We start from the raw sequence: 21,573 nt of genomic DNA on the forward strand, positions 1-21,573 counted from the left end.
GTCCCGGTGTCCCCTGGGTAGTCCCGGTGCTCCCGGTAGTGACCGCCCTGTCCCGTTGCCCCGCAGGGTTCTCGGTGGTCCCGGGACCGGGGTGACCACTCTGTCCCGGTGGTCCCGGTGGTGACCGGTGTGTCCCGGTGCCCCGCAGGGTTCTCGGTGGTCCCGGGACCGGGGTGACCGCCCTGTCCGGTGGTCGCGGTGGTGACCGGTGTGTCCCGGTGCCCCGCAGGGCTCTCGGTGGACTCGGGGCCGGGGTGACCACTCTGTCCCGGTGCTCCCGGTAGTGACCGCCCTGTCCCGGTGCCCCGCAGGGTTCCCGGTGGTGACCGGTGTGTCCCGGTGCCCCGTGGCTGCTCCCGGTGGTGACCGGTGTGCCCCGATGCCCCGCAGGGTTCTCGGTGGTCCCGGGACCGGGGTGACCGCCCTGTCCGGTGGTCCCGGTAGTGACCGCCCTGTCCCGGTGCCCCGCAGGGTTCTCGGTGATCCCGGGGACCGGGGTGACCGCCCTGTCCGGTGGTCCCGGCGGTGACCGGTGTGCTCCGGTGCCCCGCAGGGTTCTCGGTGGACTCGGGGCCGGGCCTGACGCGGCGGCAGCAGCTCAGCTTCGTCACGGGCGCGCCCCGTGCCAACCACACGGGCGCCGTGGCGATCCTGCGGCGGGACGGTGCCAACCTGCTGCGGGCAGAGGCGCTGCTGCCCGGGCACCAGCTCAGCTCCGCCTTCGGACACGCGCTGGCGCTGCTGGACCTCAACAGCGACGGGTGCGGGCACCGGGCACCGGGCACCGGGGAACGGGGGGAACGGGGGGAATGGGGGCAGCGGGCACCGGGCACCGGGCACCGGGCACCGGGCACCGGGGAACGGGGGGAATGGGGGGAATGGGGGGAATGGGCACCGGGCACCGGGCACCGGGCACCGGGGGAACGGGCACCGGGCACCGGGGGAACGGGGGGAACGGGGGGAATGGGGGCAACGGGCACCGGGCACCGGGCACCGGGCACTGGCCACCGGGGGAACGGGGGGAACGGGGGGAATGGGGGGTGAGGGGGGAACGGGGGGCACCAGCAGCGCTGACCCTGTGGCACGTGCCCCCTCCCCACCCTGACCCCCCTAAAACCCCCTCCCCACCCCCTGAACCCCCCCAAACCCCCTCCCCATCCCTCGAACCCCCCCAAACCCCCTCCCCATCCCTCGAACCCCCTCCCCACCCCTGAACCCCCCCCAAAACCCCCTCCCCACTCTCTGAACCCCCCAAACCCCTCCCCTCCCCCCAAACCCCCTCCCCACCCCTGAACCCCCCAAAACCCCCTCCCCACTCCTTAAACCCCCCAAACCCCCTCCCCACCCCTGAACCCCCCCAAAACCCCCTCCCCACTCCTCGAACCCCCCCAAACCCCCTCCCCATCCCTGAACCCCCCCCAAAACCCCCTCCCCACCCCCCAAACCCCCTCCCCACCCCGCGGCCGGGCGGACCCACCCCCGCCGGTGTTTGGGGGTGACATCTCCGCGTCCCCCCGCAGCTGGACGGACCTGGCCGTGGGGGCCCCCCACTTTTTCGAGCGGCAGGAGGAGGTCGGGGGGGCGGTGTACGTGTACCTGAACCCGGGGGGGCTTTGGGGCGGCGCGACCCCCGTGCGCCTCAGCGGCTCCCGGGGCTCCGCCTTCGGCACCGCGCTCTGCTCCGCCGGGGACCTGGACCGGGACGGCTTCGAGGGTCAGGGGGCTCCGGGAGGGGGTTCGGGGGGGTTTCGGGGGGTTTGGGGGGGAGTTCGGGGGGATTTCAGGGGGGTTCGGGGGGTTTTGGGGGGTTTTGGGGTGATTTGGGGTCTGGGGATGGACCTGGACCGGGACGGCTTCGAAGGTCAGGGGGCTCCGGGAGGGGGTCCTGGGGGGGTTTCGGGGAGTTCGGGGGGTTCGGGGGAATTTAAGGGGGGTTTTGGGGGGCTTTGGGGGGAGCTCGGGGGGTTTGGGGGAGTTCGGGGGGATTTCAGGGGGGTTTTGGGGTGATTTGGGGTCTGGGGATGGACCAAAACCGCGATGGGTTTGAGGGTGAGTGACTTCGGGGAGGGGGTTCTTGGGGGTTTCGGGGGGTTTGAGGGGAGTTCGGGGGAATTTTGGGGGGTTTTGGGGGTTTGGGGAGGTTTCGGGGGGATTTCGGGGGGTTTTGGGGTGATTTGGGGTCTGGGGATGGACCAAACCCATGACGGCTTCGAGGGTCAGGGGCTGCACCCCAAAGGGGTCCTTGAGGAGGGGTCTGGCCCCCCAAATCCCCCCAGATCTCCCCAAATCCCCCCCAAAATCTCCAAAAATCTCCCCAAATCCACCAAAAATCCCTCCCAGATCCCCCCAAATCCCTACCAAATCCCCCCCAAAATCTCCAAAAATCTCCCCAAATCCCCCAAAAATCCCTCCCAAATCTCCCCCAAATCCACCAAAATCTCCCCAGATCCCCCCAAATACCCCCAAATACCCCCAAATCCCCCCCAAATCCCCCCAAATCCCCCCAAATCCCCCCCAAATCCCCCCAAATCCCCCCAAATCCCCCCAAATCCCCCTTTTCCCCCCAGACTTGGCCGTGGGGGCTCCTTTTGACGGCGCGGGCAAAGTTTTCATTTACCACGGCAGCGCCCTGGGCATCGTCACCCGCCCGGCGCAGGTGAGGGGTCCCGGGGGGTCCCGGGGGTCCGGGGGGTCCCGGGGGGGTCCCGGCTGACCCAGAGCCGCCCCCGGCCCAGGTGCTGGACGGGGAGGCCGTGGGGGTCTCGGCTTTTGGCTACTCGCTCTCGGGGGGGCTGGACGTGGATGGGAACCTGCACCCCGACCTGCTGGTGGGGTCCCTGTCGGACACCGTGGTGCTCTACAGGTGAGACCCCCGCCCCCCCCGGGACCCCCGAACCCCCAATTCCCGACAACCCCAAATCCCCAGTCCTGGGACCACCGGAACCCCCCAATTCCCGACAACCCCAAATCCCCAGTCCTGGGACCCCCGAACCCCCAATTCCCAACAACCCCAAACCCCCAGCCTTGGGACCACCGGAACCCCCCAGTTCCCGACAATCCCAAATCCCCAAATCGGGGACCCCCGAACCCCCAGTTCCCGACAATCCCAAACCCCCGGACCTGGGACCCCCAAACCCCACAATTCCTGACAATCCCAAACCCCCGGAGCAGGGACCCCCAATTCCCCAATTCCCAACAATCCCAAATCTTCCGAGCGGGGACCCCCAGCCCTGGGACACCCGAACCCCCAATTCCCGACAACCCCAAACCCCCGGAGCAGGGACCCCCAGAATCCCCCAATTCCCGAGAATCCCAAATCCCCCGAGTGTCCCCCCCATTTCTGGGACCCCCGAACCCCCAATTCCCGACAATCCCAAACCCCCAGCCCTGGGACCCCCAGAATCCCCCAATTCCCGACAATCCCAAATCCCCATTTCTGGGACCCCCAGGATCCCCCAATTCCCGAGAATCCCAAATCCCCGGAGCGACCCCCCAAATCCCTGCGGACCCCCAAATCCCTGAAGTGCTCAGGAGTGGGGGGCTCCCCCCGGGACCCCCAAATCCCCCGCAGGGCGCGGCCGGTGGTGCGCGTGTCCCGGGACGTGTCCCTGCGGCCGCCGCACATCGACCTGGAGCAGAGCAACTGCCGCGACGGCCGCGGCGTCTGGTGGGTGTCCCCACGCGTGTCCCCACGCGTGTCACACCCCCCGTGTCCTTTTGTGTCCCCCCCGTGTCCCTTCGTGTCCCCCCACCCGTGTCCCCCCGTGTCCCAACCCGTGTCCCCACCCGTGTCCCACTCCCACTCCCCGTGTCCTCCGTGTCCCCCCGTGTCCCCCCCGTGTCCCCGCCGTGTCCCCCCGTGTCCTCCCGTGTCCCCCCCGTGTCCCCACCCGTGTCCCACTCCCACTCCCCGTGTCCTCCGTGTCCCCCCGTGACCTCCGTGTCCCCCCGTGTCCTCCGTGTCCCCCCGTGTCCCCCCCGTGTCCCCCCGTGTCCCCACCCGTGTCATCCCCGTGTCCCCCCGTGTCCTCCGTGTCCCCCCGTGTCCCCCCCGTGTCCCCCCGTGTCCCCACCCGTGTCATCCCCGTGTCCCCCCCGTGTCCCCCCGTGTCCCCCCCGTGTCCCCCCCGTGTCCCCCCGTGTCCCCCCCGTGTCCCCCCGTGTCCCCCGTGTCCCCCCGTGTCCCCCCCGTGTCCCCACCCGTGTCCCCCCCGTGTCCCCCGTGTCCCCCCGTGTCCCCCCCGTGTCCCCACCCGTGTCCCCACCCGTGTCCCCCCCGTGTCCCCCCGTGTCCCCCCCGTGTCCCCACCCGTGTCCCACTCCCACTCCCCGTGTCCCCCCGTGTCCTCCGTGTCCCCCCGTGTCCCCCCCGTGTCCCCACCCGTGTCCCACTCCCACTCCCCGTGTCCCCCCGTGTCCCCCCCGTGTCCCCCCGTGTCCCCACCCGTGTCCCCCCGTATCCCCCCGTGTCCCCCCGTGTCCCCCCGTATCCCCCCGTGTCCCCCCGTGTCCCCCCCGTATCCCCCCGTATCCCCCCGTGTCCCCCCGTGTCCCCCCCGTGTCCCCCCGTGTCCCACTCCCACTCCCCGTGTCCCCCCGTGTCCCCCCCGTGTCCCCACCCGTGTCCCCCCGTGTCCCCCCGTGTCCCCCCCGTGTCCCCCCGTGTCCCCCCCGTGTCCCCCCGTGTCCCCCCGTGTCCCCACCCGTGTCCCCGTCCCTGCGGGGGTCTGTGGGACCCCCGGTGACCCTCGCCCCCCCCCAGCGTGGAGGTTCGCGCGTGTTTCAGCTTCACGGCGAGCCCGGGCGGCGACAGCGCCCCGCTCGGTGAGTGGGACCCCAAACCCCGGGGGGACCCCAAAACCCCGAGGGGACCCCAAACCCCGGGGGGACCCCAAACCCCGGGGATCCCCCCCGGTTCCTGGGCATCCCCCCATTCCTGGGACCCCAAATCCCTGGGGGACCCCAAAACCCCGGGGTCACCCCATTCCTGGGAACCCCCCAACTCCTGGGACCCCAAAACCCGGGGGGACCCCCAAACCCGGGGGTCCCTCCCGTTCCTGGGCATCCCCCCCGTTCTTGGGACACCCCAAACCCGGCAATCCCCCCCATTCCTGGGGATCCCCCAGTTCCTCAGACCCCCCCAAGCTCCGGGGACCCCCCAATCCCTTGGAGTCCCCCCAACCCCTGAGCATCCCCCAGTCCCCCAATTCCTGGGGACCCCCCAATCCTTCAGAGCCCCCCCAATCCCCCAGGACCCCCAATCCCTCAGAGCCGCCCAATTCCTGGGATCCCCCCAATCCCTGGGGACTCCCCAATCCTTCAGAGCCCCCCCCACCCCTGGGTACCCCCAATCCCTGCGCCCCCAATCCCTGGGTACCCCAATCCTGCGCCCCCCAATCCCTGCGCCCCCACCCCTGGGTACCCCAATCCCTGCGCCCCCAATCCCTGGGTACCCCAATCCCTGGGTACCCCAATCCTGCGCCCCCAATCCCTGCGCCCCCCACCCCTGGGTACCCCCAATCCCTGGGTACCCCAATCCCTGCGCCCCCCATCTCTGGGTATCCCCCATTCTTCAGAGCCCCCCAATCCCTGCGCCCCCCATCCCTGGGTACCCCATCCCTGCGCCCCCCAATCCCTGGGTACCCCAATCCCTGCTCCCCCCCATCCCTGGGTACCCCCAATCCCTGCGCCCCCCATCCCTGGGTACCCCCAATCCCTGCTCCCCCCCATCCCTGGGTACCCCCAATCCCTGCGCCCCCCATCCCTGGGTACCCCCAATCCCTGCGCCCCCCATCCCTGGGTACCCCATCCCTGCGCCCCCCAATCCCTGGGTACCCCAATCCCTGCTCCCCCCCATCCCTGGGTACCCCAATCCCTGCGCCCCCCATCCCTGGGTACCCCCAATCCCTGCGCCCCCCAATCCCTGGGTACCCCAATCCCTGCGCCCCCCAATCCCTGCGCCCCCACCCCTGGGTACCCCAATCCCTGCGCCCCCCATCTCTGGGTACCCCAATCCCTGGGTACCCCAATCCTGCGCCCCCCAATCCCTGCGCCCCCCATCCCTGGGTACCCCATCCCTGCGCCCCCCAATCCCTGGGTACCCCAATCCCTGCTCCCCCCCATCCCTGGGTACCCCAATCCCTGCGCCCCCCATCCCTGGGTACCCCCAATCCCTGCGCCCCCCAATCCCTGGGTACCCCAATCCCTGCGCCCCCCAATCCCTGCGCCCCCCATCTCTGGGTACCCCAATCCCTGCGCCCCCCAATCCCTGCGCCCCCCATCTCTGGGTACCCCAATCCCTGGGTACCCCAATCCCTGCTCCCCCCCATCCCTGGGTACCCCCAATCCCTGCTCCCCCCCATCCCTGGGTACCCCCAATCCCTGCGCCCCCCAATCCCTGGGTACCCCAATCCCTGCGCCCCCCAATCCCTGCGCCCCCCATCTCTGGGTACCCCAATCCCTGGGTACCCCAATCCTGCGCCCCCCAATCCCTGCGCCCCCCATCTCTGGGTACCCCAATCCCTGGGTACCCCAATCCCTGCGCCCCCCAATCCCTGCGCCCCCCACCCCTGCGCCCCCCAATCCCTGCGCCCCCCAATCCCTGCGCCCCCCATCTCTGGGTACCCCCAATCCCTGAGCCCCCCACCCCTGGGTACCCCAATCCTGCGCCCCCCATCTCTGGGTACCCCAATCCCTGCGCCCCCCAATCCCTGCGCCCCCCAATCCCTGCGCCCCCCACCCCTGGCCCCTCCCCGGTCCGGTTCCCGGTGCCGGTGACGCCGCCGGTGCCCGCAGAGCTGCGCTACGAGCTGGAGGCGGACGGGGAGCGGCGGCGGCGGGGCCTGGTGCCCCGGGGCTCCTTCGTGGCGTGGGGGCCCGAGACCCCCGAGACCCCCGAGACCCCCGAGACCCCCGAGACCCCCGGGACCCCCGAGCCCCGCACCGCGGAGCCCGGGTCCCGCACCGCGGATCTCGGGTCCCGCATCTCGGGGAGCGTGGAGCTGCCGCGGCAGCGCGAGCGGCGCTGCGTGCCCGCCACCTTCCGCCTGCACGTGCGTGCTTCGGCCTCGCCCCCCCGGGCTCCTCATCTTCCTCCTCCTCACCTTCCTCAGCCTCATCTTCCTCAGCCTCATCTTCCTCCTCACCTTCCTCAGCCTCATCTTCCTCAGCCTCATCTTCCTCGGCCTCCTCATCCTCACTTTCCTTATCCTCATCTTCCTCCTCACCTTCCTCAGCCTCATCTTCCTCAGCCTCATCTTCCTCCTCCTCACCTTCCTCAGCCTCATCTTCCTCAGCCTCATCTTCCTCCTCCTCACCTTCCTCGGCCTCCTCATCCTCACTTTCCTTATCCTCATCTTCCTCCTCCTCATCTTCCTCCTCCTCACCTTCCTCAGCCTCACCTTCCTTATCCTCATCTTCCTCCTCCTCACCTTCCTCAGCCTCCTCAGCCTCATCTTCCTCCTCCTCACCTTCCTCACCCTCAGCCTCCTCATCCTCACCTTCCTCAGCCTCAGCCTCCTCATCCTCACCTTCCTTATCCTCATCTTCCTCATCCTCATCTTCCTCCTCCTCACCTTCCTCAGCCTCATCTTCTCAGCCTCATCTTCCTCCTCCTCACCTTCCTCATCCTCATCTTCCTCTTCCTCACCTTCCTCATCCTCACCCTCCTCACCCCAATCCCCGTCCCCCATCCCCATCTCCTCCTCCTCCTCCTCCTCGCCTTCCTCCCCGTCCCCCCAAGTTGTGCCAGCGCCGCCCTGACCTTCCTCCCGCCCTCCTCCTCCTCCTCCGGCTCAGGACGAGATCCGGGACAAGCTGCGGCCCGTGGGGGTCAGCCTGGCCTTCGCCATCGCCGGGGGGCACCGGGACGGGCACCGGGACCGGGACGGGCACCGGGGGGCGCGGGGGGCGGGGGGCGCGGCGCTGCCCCCGCTGCCCCCCGTGCTCAGCCCGCACCAGCCCAGCTCGCTGCACACCGAGGTGGGCACCGTGTCACCCCCTGTGCCACCCGTGTCACCCCCTGTGCCACCCTTGTGCCACTTGTGTCACCTGGGGTACCTGTGTCACCCCCCTGTGTCCCCTCAGTGTCCCCTCGGTCCCCTCGGTGTCCCCACTGTCCCCCCAATGTCCCCTTGGTGTCCCCAATGTCCCCTCGGTGTCCCCACTGTCCCCTCGGTGTCCCCCCGATGTTCCCCCACTGTCCCCTCGGTGTCCCCAATGTCCCCTCGCTGTCCCCACTGTCCCCTCAATGTCCCCTCGGTGTCCCCAATGTCCCCTCGGTGTCCCCCCGATGTTCCCCCACTGTCCCCTCGGTGTCCCCAATGTCTCCTCGGTGTCCTCAATGTCCCCTCAGTGTCCCCCCACTGTCCCCTCAATGTCCCCTTGCTGTCCCCACTGTCCCCTCAATGTCCCCTCGCTGTCCCCACTGTCCCCCCGGTGTCCCCTCGGTGTCCCCTCGGTGTCCCCACTGTCCCCTCGCTGTCCCAGGTGCATTTCCTGCGCCAGGGCTGCGGCGATGACAAAATCTGCCAGAGCCACCTGGAGCTGCGGCCGCGCTTCTGCGCCCGCCTGGGCGACAGCGACTTCGTGCCCCTGCCCAGGTGAGGGGACAGCGGCACCCGGGCCGGGGTGGCACTGCCACCGCGCCGGGAGGGACCGGGCTGTCCCCAAATGAGTGACAGGGTGAGGGTGGCACTGCCACCTCTCTGTGAGGGACAGGGGTGTCCCCAAATGAGTGACAGGGGGAGGGTGGCACTGCCACCTCTCTGTGAGGGACAGGGGTGTCCCCAAATGAGTGACAGGGGGAGGGTGGCACTGCCACCTCTCTGTGAGGGACAGGGGTGTCCCCATGGGAGTGAGAGGGGTGGCACTGCCACCGCGCCGGGAGGGACCGGGGTGTCCCCAGGGCAGTGACAGGGGTGAGGGTGGCACTGCCACCTCTCTGTGAGGGACACGGGTGTCCCCAAATGAGTGACAGGGTGAGGGTGGCACTGCCACCGTGCCGGGAGGGACACGGGTGTCCCCAGGGCAGTGACAGGGGTGAGGGTGGCACTGCCACCTCTCTGTGAGGGACCTGGGGATGTCCCCAGGGCAGTCCCAGGGGTGAGGGTGGCACTGCCACCTCTGTGTGAGGGACCTGGAGATGTCCCCAGGGCAGTTCCAGGGGTGAGGGTGGCACTGCCACCTCTCCCTGGGTGTCCGGGGATGTCCCCAGGGCAGTCCCAGGGGTGAGGGTGGCACTGCCACCGCGCCGGGAGGGACACGGGTGTCCCCAAGGGAGTCCCAGGGGTGAGGGTGGCACTGCCACCTCTGTGTGAGGGACCTGGAGATGTCCCCAGGGCAGTGACAGGGGTGAGGGTGGCACTGCCACCTCTCCGAGTGCCCAGGGATGTCCCCAAGGCAGTGACAGGGGTGAGGGTGGCACTGCCACCTCTCGCTGGGCGCCCGCGGTGTCCCCACGGTGGCTGTGCCCGCAGGGACGAGGCTGGCACTGCCATCTTCGCCGTCAGCGAGCAGAAGGACGTGGCGCTGGAGGTGCTGGTGACCAACGAGCCCTCGGTGCCCGCGGAGCCGCAGCGGGACGGGGACGATGCCCACCAGGCGCTGCTGGCCGCCGCCTTCCCCCCGGAGCTGCCCTACGCCGCCCTGCGCAGCGACGGGCACGGGGTGGGCACGGCTGGGCACGGGACGGGCACGGGACGGGCACGGGACAGTGGGGACGGGCACGGGGTGGGCACGGCCGGGCACGGGATGGGCACGGGACAGTGGGGACGGGCACGGGGTGGGCACGGCCGGGCACGGGATGGGCACGGGGTGGGCACGGGGTGGGCACGGCGGGGCACGGGACGGGCACGGGACGGGCACGGGACAGTGGGGACGGGCACGGGGTGGGCACGGCCGGGCACGGGATGGGCAGGGATGGGCACGGCTGGGCACGGGACAGCGGAGACGGGCACGGGGTGGGCACGGCTGGGCACGGCTGGGCACGGGACGGGCACGGGACAGTGGGGACGGGCACGGGACGGGCACGGCTGGGCACGGGACAGCGGGGACAGCGGGACAGAGGGACAGAGGGACAGAGGGACAGACGGACAGAGGGACAGGGGGACAGACGGACAGAGGGACAGAGGGACAGACGGACAGAGGGACAGGGGGACAGACGGACAGGGGGACAGGGGGACAGACGGACAGGGGGACAGAGGGACAGACGGACAGAGGGACAGACGGACAGACGGACAGAAGGACAGGGGGACAGACGGACAGGGGGACAGAGGGACAGACGGACAGAGAGACAGAGAGACAGACGGACAGACAGACAGGGGGACAGACGGACAGACGGACAGGGGGACAGACGGACAGACAGACAGGGGGACAGACGGACAGAAGGACAGGGGGACAGACGGACAGGGGGACAGAGGGACAGACGGACAGAGGAACAGGGGGACAGACGGACAGAGGGACAGAGGGACAGACGGACAGAGAGACAGACGGACAGACAGACAGGGGGACAGACGGACAGGGGGACAGACGGACAGGGGGACAGACAGACAGGGGGACAGACGGACAGACGGACAGAGGGACAGGGGGACAGACGGACAGAGGGACAGAGGGACAGACGGACAGGGGGACAGACAGACAGGGGGACAGACGGACAGACGGACAGAGGGACAGAGGGACAGACGGACAGACGGACAGCGGGACAGACGGACAGGGGGACAGACGGACAGACGGACAGAGGGACAGGGGGACAGACGGACAGACGGACAGAGGAACAGGGGGACAGGGGGACAGACGGACAGGGGGACAGACGGACAGGGGGACAGACGGACAGACGGACAGGTCTCAGCCCTGTCCCCCCCCAGGACAAGGTTCTGTGCTTGGCCAACCAGAACGGCTCCAGGGTGGAGTGCGAGCTGGGGAACCCCCTCAAACGGGGGGCCCAGGTGGGCGCAGCCCCCTCCCCAACGACCCCCGACCCCCCCCAGAGACCCCCGACCCCCCCCAGAGACCCCCGACCCCTCCCCAACACCCCCCGACCCCCCCAACACCCCTGACCCCCCAACGCCCCCCGACTCCTCCCCAATCCCCCCGACCCCTCCCCAACACCCCCAGACCTTTCCCCAACACCCCCCACCTCAAACCCCAACACCCCCGACCCCCCCCCAGAGACCCCCGACCCCCCCCCAGCGCCCAACATCCCCCGACCCCCCCAACGCCCCCTGTGCCCCCCAGGTGCGCTTCTTCCTCATCCTCAGCACCTCGGGCATCTCCATCCACACCACGGAGCTGGCGGTGCGGCTGGAGCTGTCCACGTGAGCGGGCGGGGGGCTGCGACCCCCGCGTGGGGATGGGACCCCCGGGCTGGGGATTGACCCCCGGGATTGGGGGATGGGACCCCCGGGTGGGGATGGGACCCCCGGGCTGGGGATTGACCCCCGGGATTGGGGGATGGGACCCCCGGGCTGGGGATTGACCCCCGGGATTGGGGATTGACCCCCGGGATTGGGGGCTGCGACCCCCGCGTGGGGATGGGACCCCCGGGATTGGGGATTGACCCCCGGGATTGGGGATGGGACCCCCGGGTGGGGATGGGACCCCCGGGGTGGGGATGGGACCCCCGGGATTGGGGGATGGGACCCCCGGGGTGGGGATGGGACCCCCGGGATTGGGGGATGGGACCCCCGGGGTGGGGATGGGACCCCCGGGTGGGGATGGGACCCCCGGGATTGGGGATGGGACCCCCGGGGTGGGGATGGGACCCCCGGGATTGGGGATGGGACCCCCGGGATTGGGGATTGACCCCCGGGTGGGGATGGGACCCCCGGGTGGGGATGGGACCCCCGGGGTGGGGATGGGACCCCCGGGTGGGGATGGGACCCCCGGGATTGGGGATGGGACCCCCGGGGTGGGGATGGGACCCCCGGGATTGGGGATGGGACCCCCGGGATTGGGGATTGACCCCCGGGTGGGGATGGGACCCCCGGGTGGGGATGGGACCCCCGGGATTGGGGATGGGACCCCCGGGTGGGGATTGACCCCCAGGGTGGGGATGGGACCCCCGGGCTGGGGATGGGACCCCCGGGATTGGGGATTGACCCCCGGGCTGGGGATGGGACCCCCGGGATTGGGGGATGATACCGCCGGGATTTGGGGTCAGAGCCCCCGGATTTGGGGTCAGACCCCCCGTGTTTGGGGTGAAACCCTGGGGAATTTGGGGGTCAGACCCCCCAGACCCTGGGGACCAGACCCTGGAGGATTTAACAACACCCAGGCAGTTTTAGACTCCATCCCCCCAACATTTAGGGTCGGGGGGCTGCAATTTGGGGTTCAACCCCCCCCGCACTGCCTTGGGGGTTTTTTTGGGGGGTCTCACCTCGCCCCCCGACCCCAATTCCCCCCCAGCACCAGCGAGCAGCCGGGGCTGGAGCCGGTGGTCGCCCGCGTCCGCGTGGTCATCGAGCTGCCCCTGGCCGTGATGGGGTGAGTGGGGAGGGGGTTTCGGGGTGCCGGGGGGCGGTTTGGGGGTCGGGGACCCCCCCTCACGGCTGGGCTCTCCCCGCAGCGTGGCCGTGCCCCCCCGGGTGTTTTTTGGGGGGCAGGTGGTGGGGGAGAGCGCGGTGAAGAGGGAGAGCCAGGTGGGGAGCGCCGTCAGCTTCGAGGTCACGGTGAGAGACCCCCAAAAACAGAGACCCCCAAAACCAGAGACCCCCCCAAATTACAGAGCCCCAAATTACAGAGCCCAAAAAACAGAGACCCCCCAAATTACAGAGCCCCAAATTACAGAGCCCCAAATTACAGAGCCTGAAAACAGAGACCCCCCAAATTACAGAGCCCGAAATTACAGAGCCCAAAAAACAGAGACCCCCAAAACCAGAGACCCCCAAATTACAGAGCCCAAAAAACAGAGACCCCCCAAATTACAGAGCCCGAAATTACAGAGCCCGAAATTACAGAGCCCAAAACCAGGGACCCCCAAAAACAGAGACCCCCAAAACCAGAGACCCCCAAATTACAGAGCCTGAAATTACAGACCCCAAAAAACAGAGACCCCCAAATTACAGACCCCCAAATTACAGAGCCCGAAATTACAGAGCCCAAAAAACAGAGACCCCCAAAAACAGAGACCCCCAAAAACAGAGACCCCCAAATTACAGGGCCCGAAATTACAGAGCCCGAAACTACAGACCCCAAAAACAGAGACCCCAAAAATTACAGACCCTGAAATTACAGACCCCAAAAACATTGACCCCCAAAACCAGAGACCCCCAAATTACAGAGCCCCAAATTACAGACCCCAAAACCAGAGACCCCCAAAATTACACACCCTGCAATTACAGACCTCCAAAACAGAGACCCCGAAACAGAGACCCCCTCCTTGGGTCCCCAAAACTAAAATGGGGTGGGGGTTCCATCCAGGGGCGGATTTTGGGGTCGGGGCTGGTTTTGGGGCCGGGATTATTTTTGGTTTTGGGCTGGGGTTATTTTTGGGGCCGGGATTATTTTTGGGGGTCCCGGCCATGTCCCAGGTCTCGCAGCGGGGGCCGGGCTGGTTTTGGGGTTCGGATCATTTTTGGGGCCGGGGTTAATTTTGGTTTTGGGCTCATTTTTGGGCCCAGGGTTAATTTTGGTTTTGGGCTCATTTTTGGGCCCAGGGTTAATTTTGGTTTTGGGGTGATTTTGGGGGTCCCGGCCGTGCCCCAGGTCTCGCAGCGGGGGCCGGGTTTAATTTTAGTTTTGGGGTGATTTCGGGGGGTCCCGGCCGTGCCCCAGGTCTCACAGCGGGGGCCGGGGTTAATTTTAGTTTTGGGGTGATTTTTGGGGGTCCCGGCCGTGCCCCAGGTGGCGCAGCGGGGGCCGGGCTGGTTTTGGTTTTGGGCTCATTTTTGGGGCCGGGGTTAATTTTGGTTTTGGGGTGATTTTGGGGTCCCGGCCGTGCCCCAGGTGGCGCAGTGGGGGCCGGGGTTAATTTTAGTTTTGGGGTGATTTTCGGGGGTCCCGGCCGTGCCCCAGGTCTCGCAGCGAGGGCCAGGGTTAATTTTAGTTTTGGGGTGATTTTGGGGGGTCCCGGCCGTGCCCCAGGTCTCGCAGCGAGGGCCAGGGTTAATTTTAGTTTTGGGGTGATTTTGGGGGGTCCCGGCCGTGCCCCAGGTCTCACAGCGGGGGCCGGGCTGGTTTTGGTTTTGGGCTCATTTTTGGGCCCAGGGTTAATTTTAGTTTTGGGGTGATTTTGGGGGGTCCCGGCCGTGCCCCAGGTCTCGCAGCGGGGGCCGGGCTGGTTTTGGGGTTGGGATCATTTTTGGGCCCAGGGTTAATTTTAGTTTTGGGGTGATTTTGGGGGTCCCGGCCATGCCCCAGGTCTCGCAGCGGGGGCCGGGCTGGTTTTGGGGTTGGGATCATTTTTGGGCCCAGGGTTAACTTTGGTTTTGGGGTGATTTTGGGGGTCCCGGCCGTGCCCCAGGTCTCGCAGCGGGGGCCGGGCTGGTTTTGGGGTTGGGCTCATTTTTGGGCCCAGGGTTAACTTTGGTTTTGGGGTGATTTTGGGGTCCCGGCCGCGCCCCAGGTCTCGCAGCGGGGGCCGGGTTTAATTTTAGTTTTGGGGTGATTTTGGGGTCCCGGCCGCGCCCCAGGTGGCGCAGCGGGGGCCAGGGTTAACTTTGGTTTTGGGGTGATTTTGGGGTCCCGGCCGCACCCCAGGTCTCGCAGCGGGGGCCGCTGCTGAAGACCCCCGGCTCGGCCGCGCTGACCGTGCAGTGGCCGCTGGAGCTGCCCAGCGGGAAGTGGCTCCTGTACCCCCTGAGCCTGGAGCTGGGCACCCCCCCCGTGCCCTGCAGCCCCCCGGCCAACCCCCTGCGCCTCGCCCTGGTGAGAGCGGGGGGACGGGGGTCCTGGGGGGGTCCTGGGGGGGTCTGGGGGGGTCTGGGGGGGTCTGGGGGGGGTCTGGGGGGTCCTGGGGGGGTCTGGGGGGGTCTGGGGGGGTCTGGGGGGGTCCTGGGGGGTCCTGGGGGGGTCTGGGGGGGTCTGGGGGGGATTTGGGGGGGGTCCTGGGGGGGTCTGGGGGGGGTCTGGGGTGTCCTGGGGGGGTCCTGGGGTGTCCTGGGGGGGTCTGGGGTGTCCTGGGGGGGGTCTGGGGGGGGTCTGGGGGGGTCATGGGGGGGATTTGGGGGGGTCCTGGGGGGTCCTGGGGTGTCCTGGGGGGGCCTGGGGGTGTCCAGAGGTGTCCTGGGGAGGTCATGGGGGGTCCTGGGGGGGTCCTGGGGGGGTCCTGGGGGGATCTGGGGGAGTCTGGGGGGGTCTGGGGTGTCCTGGGGGGTCTGGGGTGTCCTGGGGGGGCCTGGGGGTGTCCAGAGGTGTCCAGAGATGTTTGGGGTGGTGTCCAGGGGTGCCCGGGGGTGTCCAGGGGTACCCAAGGGTGTTCAGGGGTGTCCTTGGGGTGTCCTAAAGTGGCCAGAGGTGTCCAGGGGTGCCTGGGGTGGTGTCCAGGAGCATCCAGGGGTGCCCGGGGGTACCCAGGGGTGCCCAGGAGGTGCCCGGTGGTGACCCGGGGGTCTCTCCCGCCCCCCCAAACCCACCCTTGCCCCCCCAGGAGCCGCCCGGTCGGGGGGACCCCCCCCAGGAGCCCCCGGCCCGGCCCTGGGCGGTGCCCGCGGGGAGGAGGAGGAGGAACGTGACCCTGGTGAGTCTGGGGGGGCTTGGGGGGGCCCTGCTCGGGGGTTGGGGGTCCCCCAAATCCCGGTGTCCCAGTTCTGGGGTGTCCCGGTTTTGGGGTATCCCGGTTCTGGGGGGATGTCCCAGTTTCGGGGTGTCCCCAATCCCGGGTGTCCCGGTTTCGGGGTGCCCCGGTTCCGGGGGGTGTCCCAATCCCGGGTGTCCCGGTTCTGGGGTGCCCCGGTTTCGGGGTGTCCCGGTTTTGGGGTATCCCGGTTTTGGGGGTGTCCGGGTTCTGGGGTGTCCCGGTTTTGGGGTGCCCCGGTTTTGGGGTATCCCGGTTCTGGGGTATCCCGGTTCTGGGGTGTCCCGGTTTTGGGGTGCCCCGGTATTGGGGTATCCCGGTTCTGGGGTATCCCGGTTCCGGGGTGTCCCGGTTTTGGGGGTGCCCCGGTTCCGGGGTGCCCCAATCCCGGGTGTCCCGGTTCCGGGGTATCCCGGTTTTGGGGTGTCCCGGTTCCGGGGTGTCCCGGTTCTGGGGTATCCCGGTTCCGGGGTGTCCCAATCCCGGGTGTCCCGGTTCCTGGGTGTCCCGGTTTCGGGGTGCCCCGGTTTTGGGGTGTCCCGGTTTTGGGGTGCCCCAATCCCGGGTGCCCCAATCCCGGTGCCCGTTCCAGGACTGCGCCCTCGGCACGGCGCGCTGCCGCCCGTTCCGGTGCCCGCTGCCGTCGCTGGAGCGCTCGGAGCTGCGGGCGCGGGGGCGCCTCTGGAACGGGACCTTCCTGGAGGTGGGCACGCAGGGAGCCCGGAGCCCGGCTCCTGCACCCCAATTCCTGAATCCCGAACCCCGAATTCCTGAATCCCGGAGCCCGGCTCCTGCACCCCAATTCCTGCACCCCGGCTCCTGCACCCCAATTCCTGAATCCCGGCTCCTGCACCCCGGTTCCTGAATCCCGAACCCCGAATTCCTGAATCCCGGAGCCCGGCTCCTGCACCCCAATTCCTGAATCCCGGAGCCCGGCTCCTGCACCCCAATTCCTGAATCCCGGCTCCTGAATCCCGGAGCCCGGCTCCTGCACCCCGGTTCCTCACCCCGGCTCCTGCACCCCAATTCCTGAATCCCGAACCCCGAATTCCTGAATCCCGGAGCCCGGCTCCTGCACCCCAATTCCTGAATCCCGAACCCCGAATTCCTGAATCCCGGAGCCCGGCTCCTGCACCCCAATTCCTGCACCCCAATTCCTGCACCCCAATTCCTGAATCCCGGAGCCCGGCTCCTGCACCCCAATTCCTGAATCCCGGCTCCTGCACCCCAATTCCTGAATCCCGAACCCCGAATTCCTGAATCCCGGAGCCCCGGTTCCTGCACCCCGGTTCCTGAATCCCGAACCCCGAATTCCTGAATCCCGGAGCCCGGCTCCTGCACCCCAATTCCTGAATCCCGAACCCCGGCTCCTGCACCCCGGTTCCTCACCCCGGTTCCTGCACCCCGGTTCCTGAATCCCGAACCCCGAATTCCTGAATCCCAGAGCCCGGCTCCTGCACCCCAATTCCTGCACCCCCAGTTCCTGAATCCCGGACCCCCGGTTCCTGAATCCCGGTTCCTGAATCCCGGACCCCCGGTTCCTGCACCCCAATTCCTGCACCCCAATTCCTGCACCCCCGGTTCCTGCACCCCAATTCCTGCACCCCAATTCCTGAATCCCGGACCCCCGGTTCCTGAATCCTGGACCCCCGGCTCCTGCACCCTGGTTCCTGCACCCCCAATTCCTGCACCCCAATTCCTGAATCCCGGACCCCCGGTTCCTGCACCCCAATTCCTGCACCCCAATTCCTGCACCCCCGGTTCCTGCACCCCGGTTCTTGCACCCCCAGTTCCTGCACCCCCAATTCCTGCACCCCAATTCCTGAATCCCGGACCCCCGGTTCCTGCACCCCCAGTTCCTGCACCCCAATTCCTGAATCCCGGACCCTCGATTCCTGATTCCCGGATCCCCAATTCCTGCACCCCAATTCCTGAATCCCGTATCCCGAACTCCTGAATCCCGGATCCCCAATTCCTGATTCCCGGATCCCCAATTCCTGCACCCCAATTCCTGAATCCCGAACCCAGAATTCCTGAATCCTGAACCCTAAATTCCTGAATCCCGGATCCCCAATTCCTGCACCCCGAATTCCTGAATCCCAGATCCCCAAATTCCTGAATCCCGAACCCCAAATTCCTATATCCCAGATCCCCAATTCCTGAATCCTGGACCCCCAGTTCCTGAATCCTGAACCCCAAATTCCTGAATCCCGAATTCCTGAATCCTGAACCCCAAATTCCCGAATCCCGGATTTCCAAACCCCAATCCCAAATTCCTGAATTCCCGAATCCCCAATTCCCGAATCCCCAATTCCCAAATCCTGAATCCCAAAATCCCAAACCCCAAATCCCCAATCCCGAATTCCTGAATTCCCGAATCCCCAATTCACGAATTCCGAATTCCTGAGTTCCCATATCCCGAATTCCCAAATTCCCAAATACAGAATCCCGAATTCCCAGATCCCAAATCCCGAATCCCGAACCCCGAATCCCCAATCCCAAATTCCCGAATCCCGAATTCCCGAATCCCGAATTCCCAGATCCCAAATCGCAAACCCCAAACCCCAAACCCCGAATCCCGAATCCCGAATCCCCAATCCCAAACCCCGAATCCCGAATCCCAAACCCCGAATCCCGAATCCCGAATCCCCAATCCCAAATTCCCGGATCCCGAATCCCAAACCCCGAATCCCCAATCCCAAATTCCCGAATCCCCAATCCCAAATTCCCGAATCCCCAATCCCGAATTCCCGAATCCCGAATTCCCAGGAGTTCCTGGGCGTGCAGCACCTGGAGCTGATCGTGCGCGCCGAGGTCTCGGTCACCTCACCCCACGGCAACGTCCTCGTCAGGGACCCGGTGGCGCAGGTGGGGACACCTGGGACACCTAAAATACACCTGAGACACCTGGGGACACCTGGGGACACCTGGGACACCTAAAATACACCTGAGGACACCTGGGGACACCTGGGGACAGATGGGACACCTAAAATACACCTGGGGACACCTGGGGACACCTGGGACACCTGGGACACCTAAAATACACCTGGGACACCTAAAATACACCTGGGACACCTGGGGACACCTAAAATACACCTGGGGACACCTAAAATACACCTGAGACACCTGGGGACACCTGGGACACCTAAAATACACCTGGGACACCTGGGGACACCTAAAATACACCTGGGGACACCTGGGACACCTAAAATACACCTGGGGATACCTGGGACACCTGGGGACACCTAAAATACACCTGGGGACAGATGGGGACACACCTGGGGACACCCCAATGACCCCAATGACCCCGTGTGACCCCTGTGACCCCGTGACCCCTGTGTGACCCCGTGTGACCCCCCTGTGACCCCGTGTGACCCCGTAACCCCCCCGTGCCCCCGCAGATGTCGCTGTCGGTGCACGCGGAGCCGGGCGTGGCCGTGCCCGCTGTCCCCAATGTCCCAATGACCCCTGTGACCCCGTGACCCCCGTGTGACCCCCGTGTGACCCCGTGTGACCCCCGTGTGACCCCGTGACCCCTGTGACCCCGCAGATGTCGCTGTCGGTGCACGCGGAGCCGGGCGTGGCCGTGCCCACTGTCCCCAATGTCCCAATGACCCCTGTGACCCCGTGACCCCCGTGTGACCCCCGTGTGACCCCTGTGTGACCCCCCTGTGACCCCGTGTGACCCCTGTGACCCCGTGTGACCCCGTGACCCCGTGCCCCCGCAGATGTCGCTGTCGGTGCACGCGGAGCCGGGCGTGGCCGTGCCCGCCGTGCCCTGGTGGGTTCTGCCGCTGGCGGCGCTGCTGGGGCTGGCGCTGCTGGGGCTGCTGGTGCTGGCGCTGCGCAAGGTGAGGGCGCCGCGACACATCCCGGGATACGTCGGGATATATCCCGGGATAACTCGCGATATATCCCGGGATAACTCGTGATATATCCCGGGATAACTCGTGATATATCCCGGGATAACTCGCGATACATCGCGGGATATCTCGAGATATATCCCGGGATACCTCGCGATATATCCCGGGATAACTCGTGATATATCCCGGGATACGTCACGATGTATCCCGGGATACGTCACGATGTATCCCGGGATACGTCGGGATATATCCCGGGATACGTCGGGATATATCCCGGGATAACTCGTGATATATCCCGGGATACCTCGCGATATATCCCGGGATAACTCGCAATATATCCCGGGATACGTCATGATGTATCCCGGGATACGTCGCGATACATCCCGGGATACGTCACGATATATCCCGGGATACGTCGCGATATATCCCGGGATACGTCGTGATATATCCCGGGATAACTCGTGATATATCCCGGGATACCTCGCGATATATCCCGGGATAACTCGTGATATATCCTGTGATATGTCGCGATATATCCTGTGATATGTCGCGATATATCCCGGGATAACTCGTGATACATCCCGGGATACGTCGCGATACATCCCGGGATACGTCGCGATATCCCGCGCTGCCACGTCGCGACAGGCCCGCTGCCCCTCTCCCCTCTCCCCCCAGGCGGGGTTTTTCCACCGCGCGCCGCCGCCGGCCGTGCCGCGCTTCCGCGCCGTGCGCATCCCCCGGGAGCAGCGGCCGCAGGCCAGCGACGGCCGCACCGGCACCGTCCGGCGGCCGCACTGGGCGGCCGGAGCCGCCGAGAGCCCCGGCGCCGCGCCCGCAACGGCCTGAGCGGCGCCGCGACGGACGGACGCCGACGGACGGACGGACGGACACGCGAGGGACGGACGGACACCGACGGACGGACACGGCACCCACGGATGGATGGACACAGCTCCCACGGACAGATGGACACAGCTTCCATGGACAGATGGACACAGATGGACGGATGGACACACGATGGACAGATGGACACGGCAGCCACGGACAGATGGACACAGCTCCCATGGACAGATGGACACGACAGACGGATGGACACGGCACCCACGGACAGATGGACACGGACAGACGGATGGACACACGATGGACGGATTGACACACGATGGACGGACAGACACGGCACCCACGGACAGATGGACACAGACAGATGGACATGCGATGGACGGATGGACACGGCATTCACAGACAGACGGACACAGCGCAGACGGATGGACACGCAATGGACGGATGGACACAGCACCCATGGACAGACGGACATGGCATGGACAGACGGACACAGCATGGACGGACAACTGGACAAAGGGGTGGACACGGGATGGACACGGGAGGGACACGGGAGGGACAGGGACAGGTCAGGGACACCCAGATCCACCTGAGGGACATCTGGGATGGACACCCAGATGGACAGAGGGACCGAGGGACAGAGGGACACAGACACGGGACAGGGGACAGGGAACACGGACACGGACACGGATGGTCCCTGGCACCATGGAGGCCCCGCCGTGTCCTGGAGCTCCCAGGATGGGCAGCGGCCGGGCAGAGCCACGGCCCCAGGGGTCAGTCCAGCCCCAGGGGTCAGTCCAGCCCCGGGGGTCGCTTTCTGTCCCCAAAGGTCACTTTCTGTCCCCAAAGGTCACTTTTTGTCCCCAAAGGTCACTTTTTGTCCCCAATAAAAGGCACTGACCCCACACTGACCCCGTGTGCTCCTTCGGTGTCCAGGGGTGGCCGCCATGATGGGTGTGGCAGCCATGATGGGTGTGGTGGCAGCCATGATGGGCGTGGTGGCCGCCATGATGGGTGTGGTGGCGGCCATGATGGATGCGTCCATCATGTACCTGTGGGCAGCCTCCATGACGGCAGCGGCCACTTTCCCGTCGCTCCAAACCGCATCTCCCGCACTAGCCGGACACGCCCTCCTCTCACGGG

The 21,573-nt window shown here is 66.9% G+C and overlaps 2 protein-coding genes across 5 annotated transcripts in view; both read left to right on the forward strand.

The window, feature by feature from the left end:
• ITGA7 (integrin subunit alpha 7) overlaps positions 1-20,587 on the forward strand; it is a 31,365-nt gene extending 10,778 nt beyond the window's left edge. For 3 of the 4 annotated variants that reach the window (XM_085562764.1, XM_085562761.1, XM_085562762.1), the window contains 20 exons: positions 554-761; positions 1,521-1,714; positions 2,568-2,656; positions 2,736-2,863; positions 3,572-3,667; positions 4,763-4,824; positions 6,796-7,052; positions 7,798-7,980; positions 8,488-8,600; positions 9,477-9,666; positions 10,863-10,943; positions 11,233-11,312; positions 12,403-12,480; positions 12,563-12,665; positions 14,695-14,862; positions 15,584-15,673; positions 16,323-16,433; positions 18,500-18,598; positions 19,459-19,581; positions 20,269-20,587. In XM_085562764.1, the coding sequence (XP_085418890.1) occupies positions 554-761; positions 1,521-1,714; positions 2,568-2,656; positions 2,736-2,863; positions 3,572-3,667; positions 4,763-4,824; positions 6,796-7,052; positions 7,798-7,980; positions 8,488-8,600; positions 9,477-9,666; positions 10,863-10,943; positions 11,233-11,312; positions 12,403-12,480; positions 12,563-12,665; positions 14,695-14,862; positions 15,584-15,673; positions 16,323-16,433; positions 18,500-18,598; positions 19,459-19,581; positions 20,269-20,439 (2,624 nt within the window). In that variant the 3' untranslated portion in view covers positions 20,440-20,587. Of the gene's footprint in view, positions 1-553; positions 762-1,520; positions 1,715-2,567; positions 2,657-2,735; positions 2,864-3,571; positions 3,668-4,762; positions 4,825-6,795; positions 7,053-7,797; positions 7,981-8,487; positions 8,601-9,476; positions 9,667-10,862; positions 10,944-11,232; positions 11,313-12,402; positions 12,481-12,562; positions 12,666-14,694; positions 14,863-15,583; positions 15,674-16,322; positions 16,434-18,499; positions 18,599-19,131; positions 19,243-19,458; positions 19,582-20,268 lie in introns of those variants that run through there. The other variant, XM_085562763.1, reaches the window with a different exon arrangement.
• Positions 12,679-14,528, forward strand: LOC146764999 (uncharacterized; the record flags this gene model as incomplete). The annotated part of the gene is made up of 1 exon (XM_085563022.1): positions 12,679-14,528. A coding segment is annotated over one exon (1,065 nt), but the record flags the coding sequence as incomplete, so codon positions are not given.
• Positions 20,588-21,573: the final 986 nt, after the last annotated feature.

Source organism: Lonchura striata, chromosome 29 (assembly GCF_050655825.1).
Source record: "Lonchura striata isolate lonStrDom1 chromosome 29, ASM5065582v1, whole genome shotgun sequence".
NCBI lineage: Eukaryota > Metazoa > Chordata > Aves > Passeriformes > Estrildidae > Lonchura > Lonchura striata.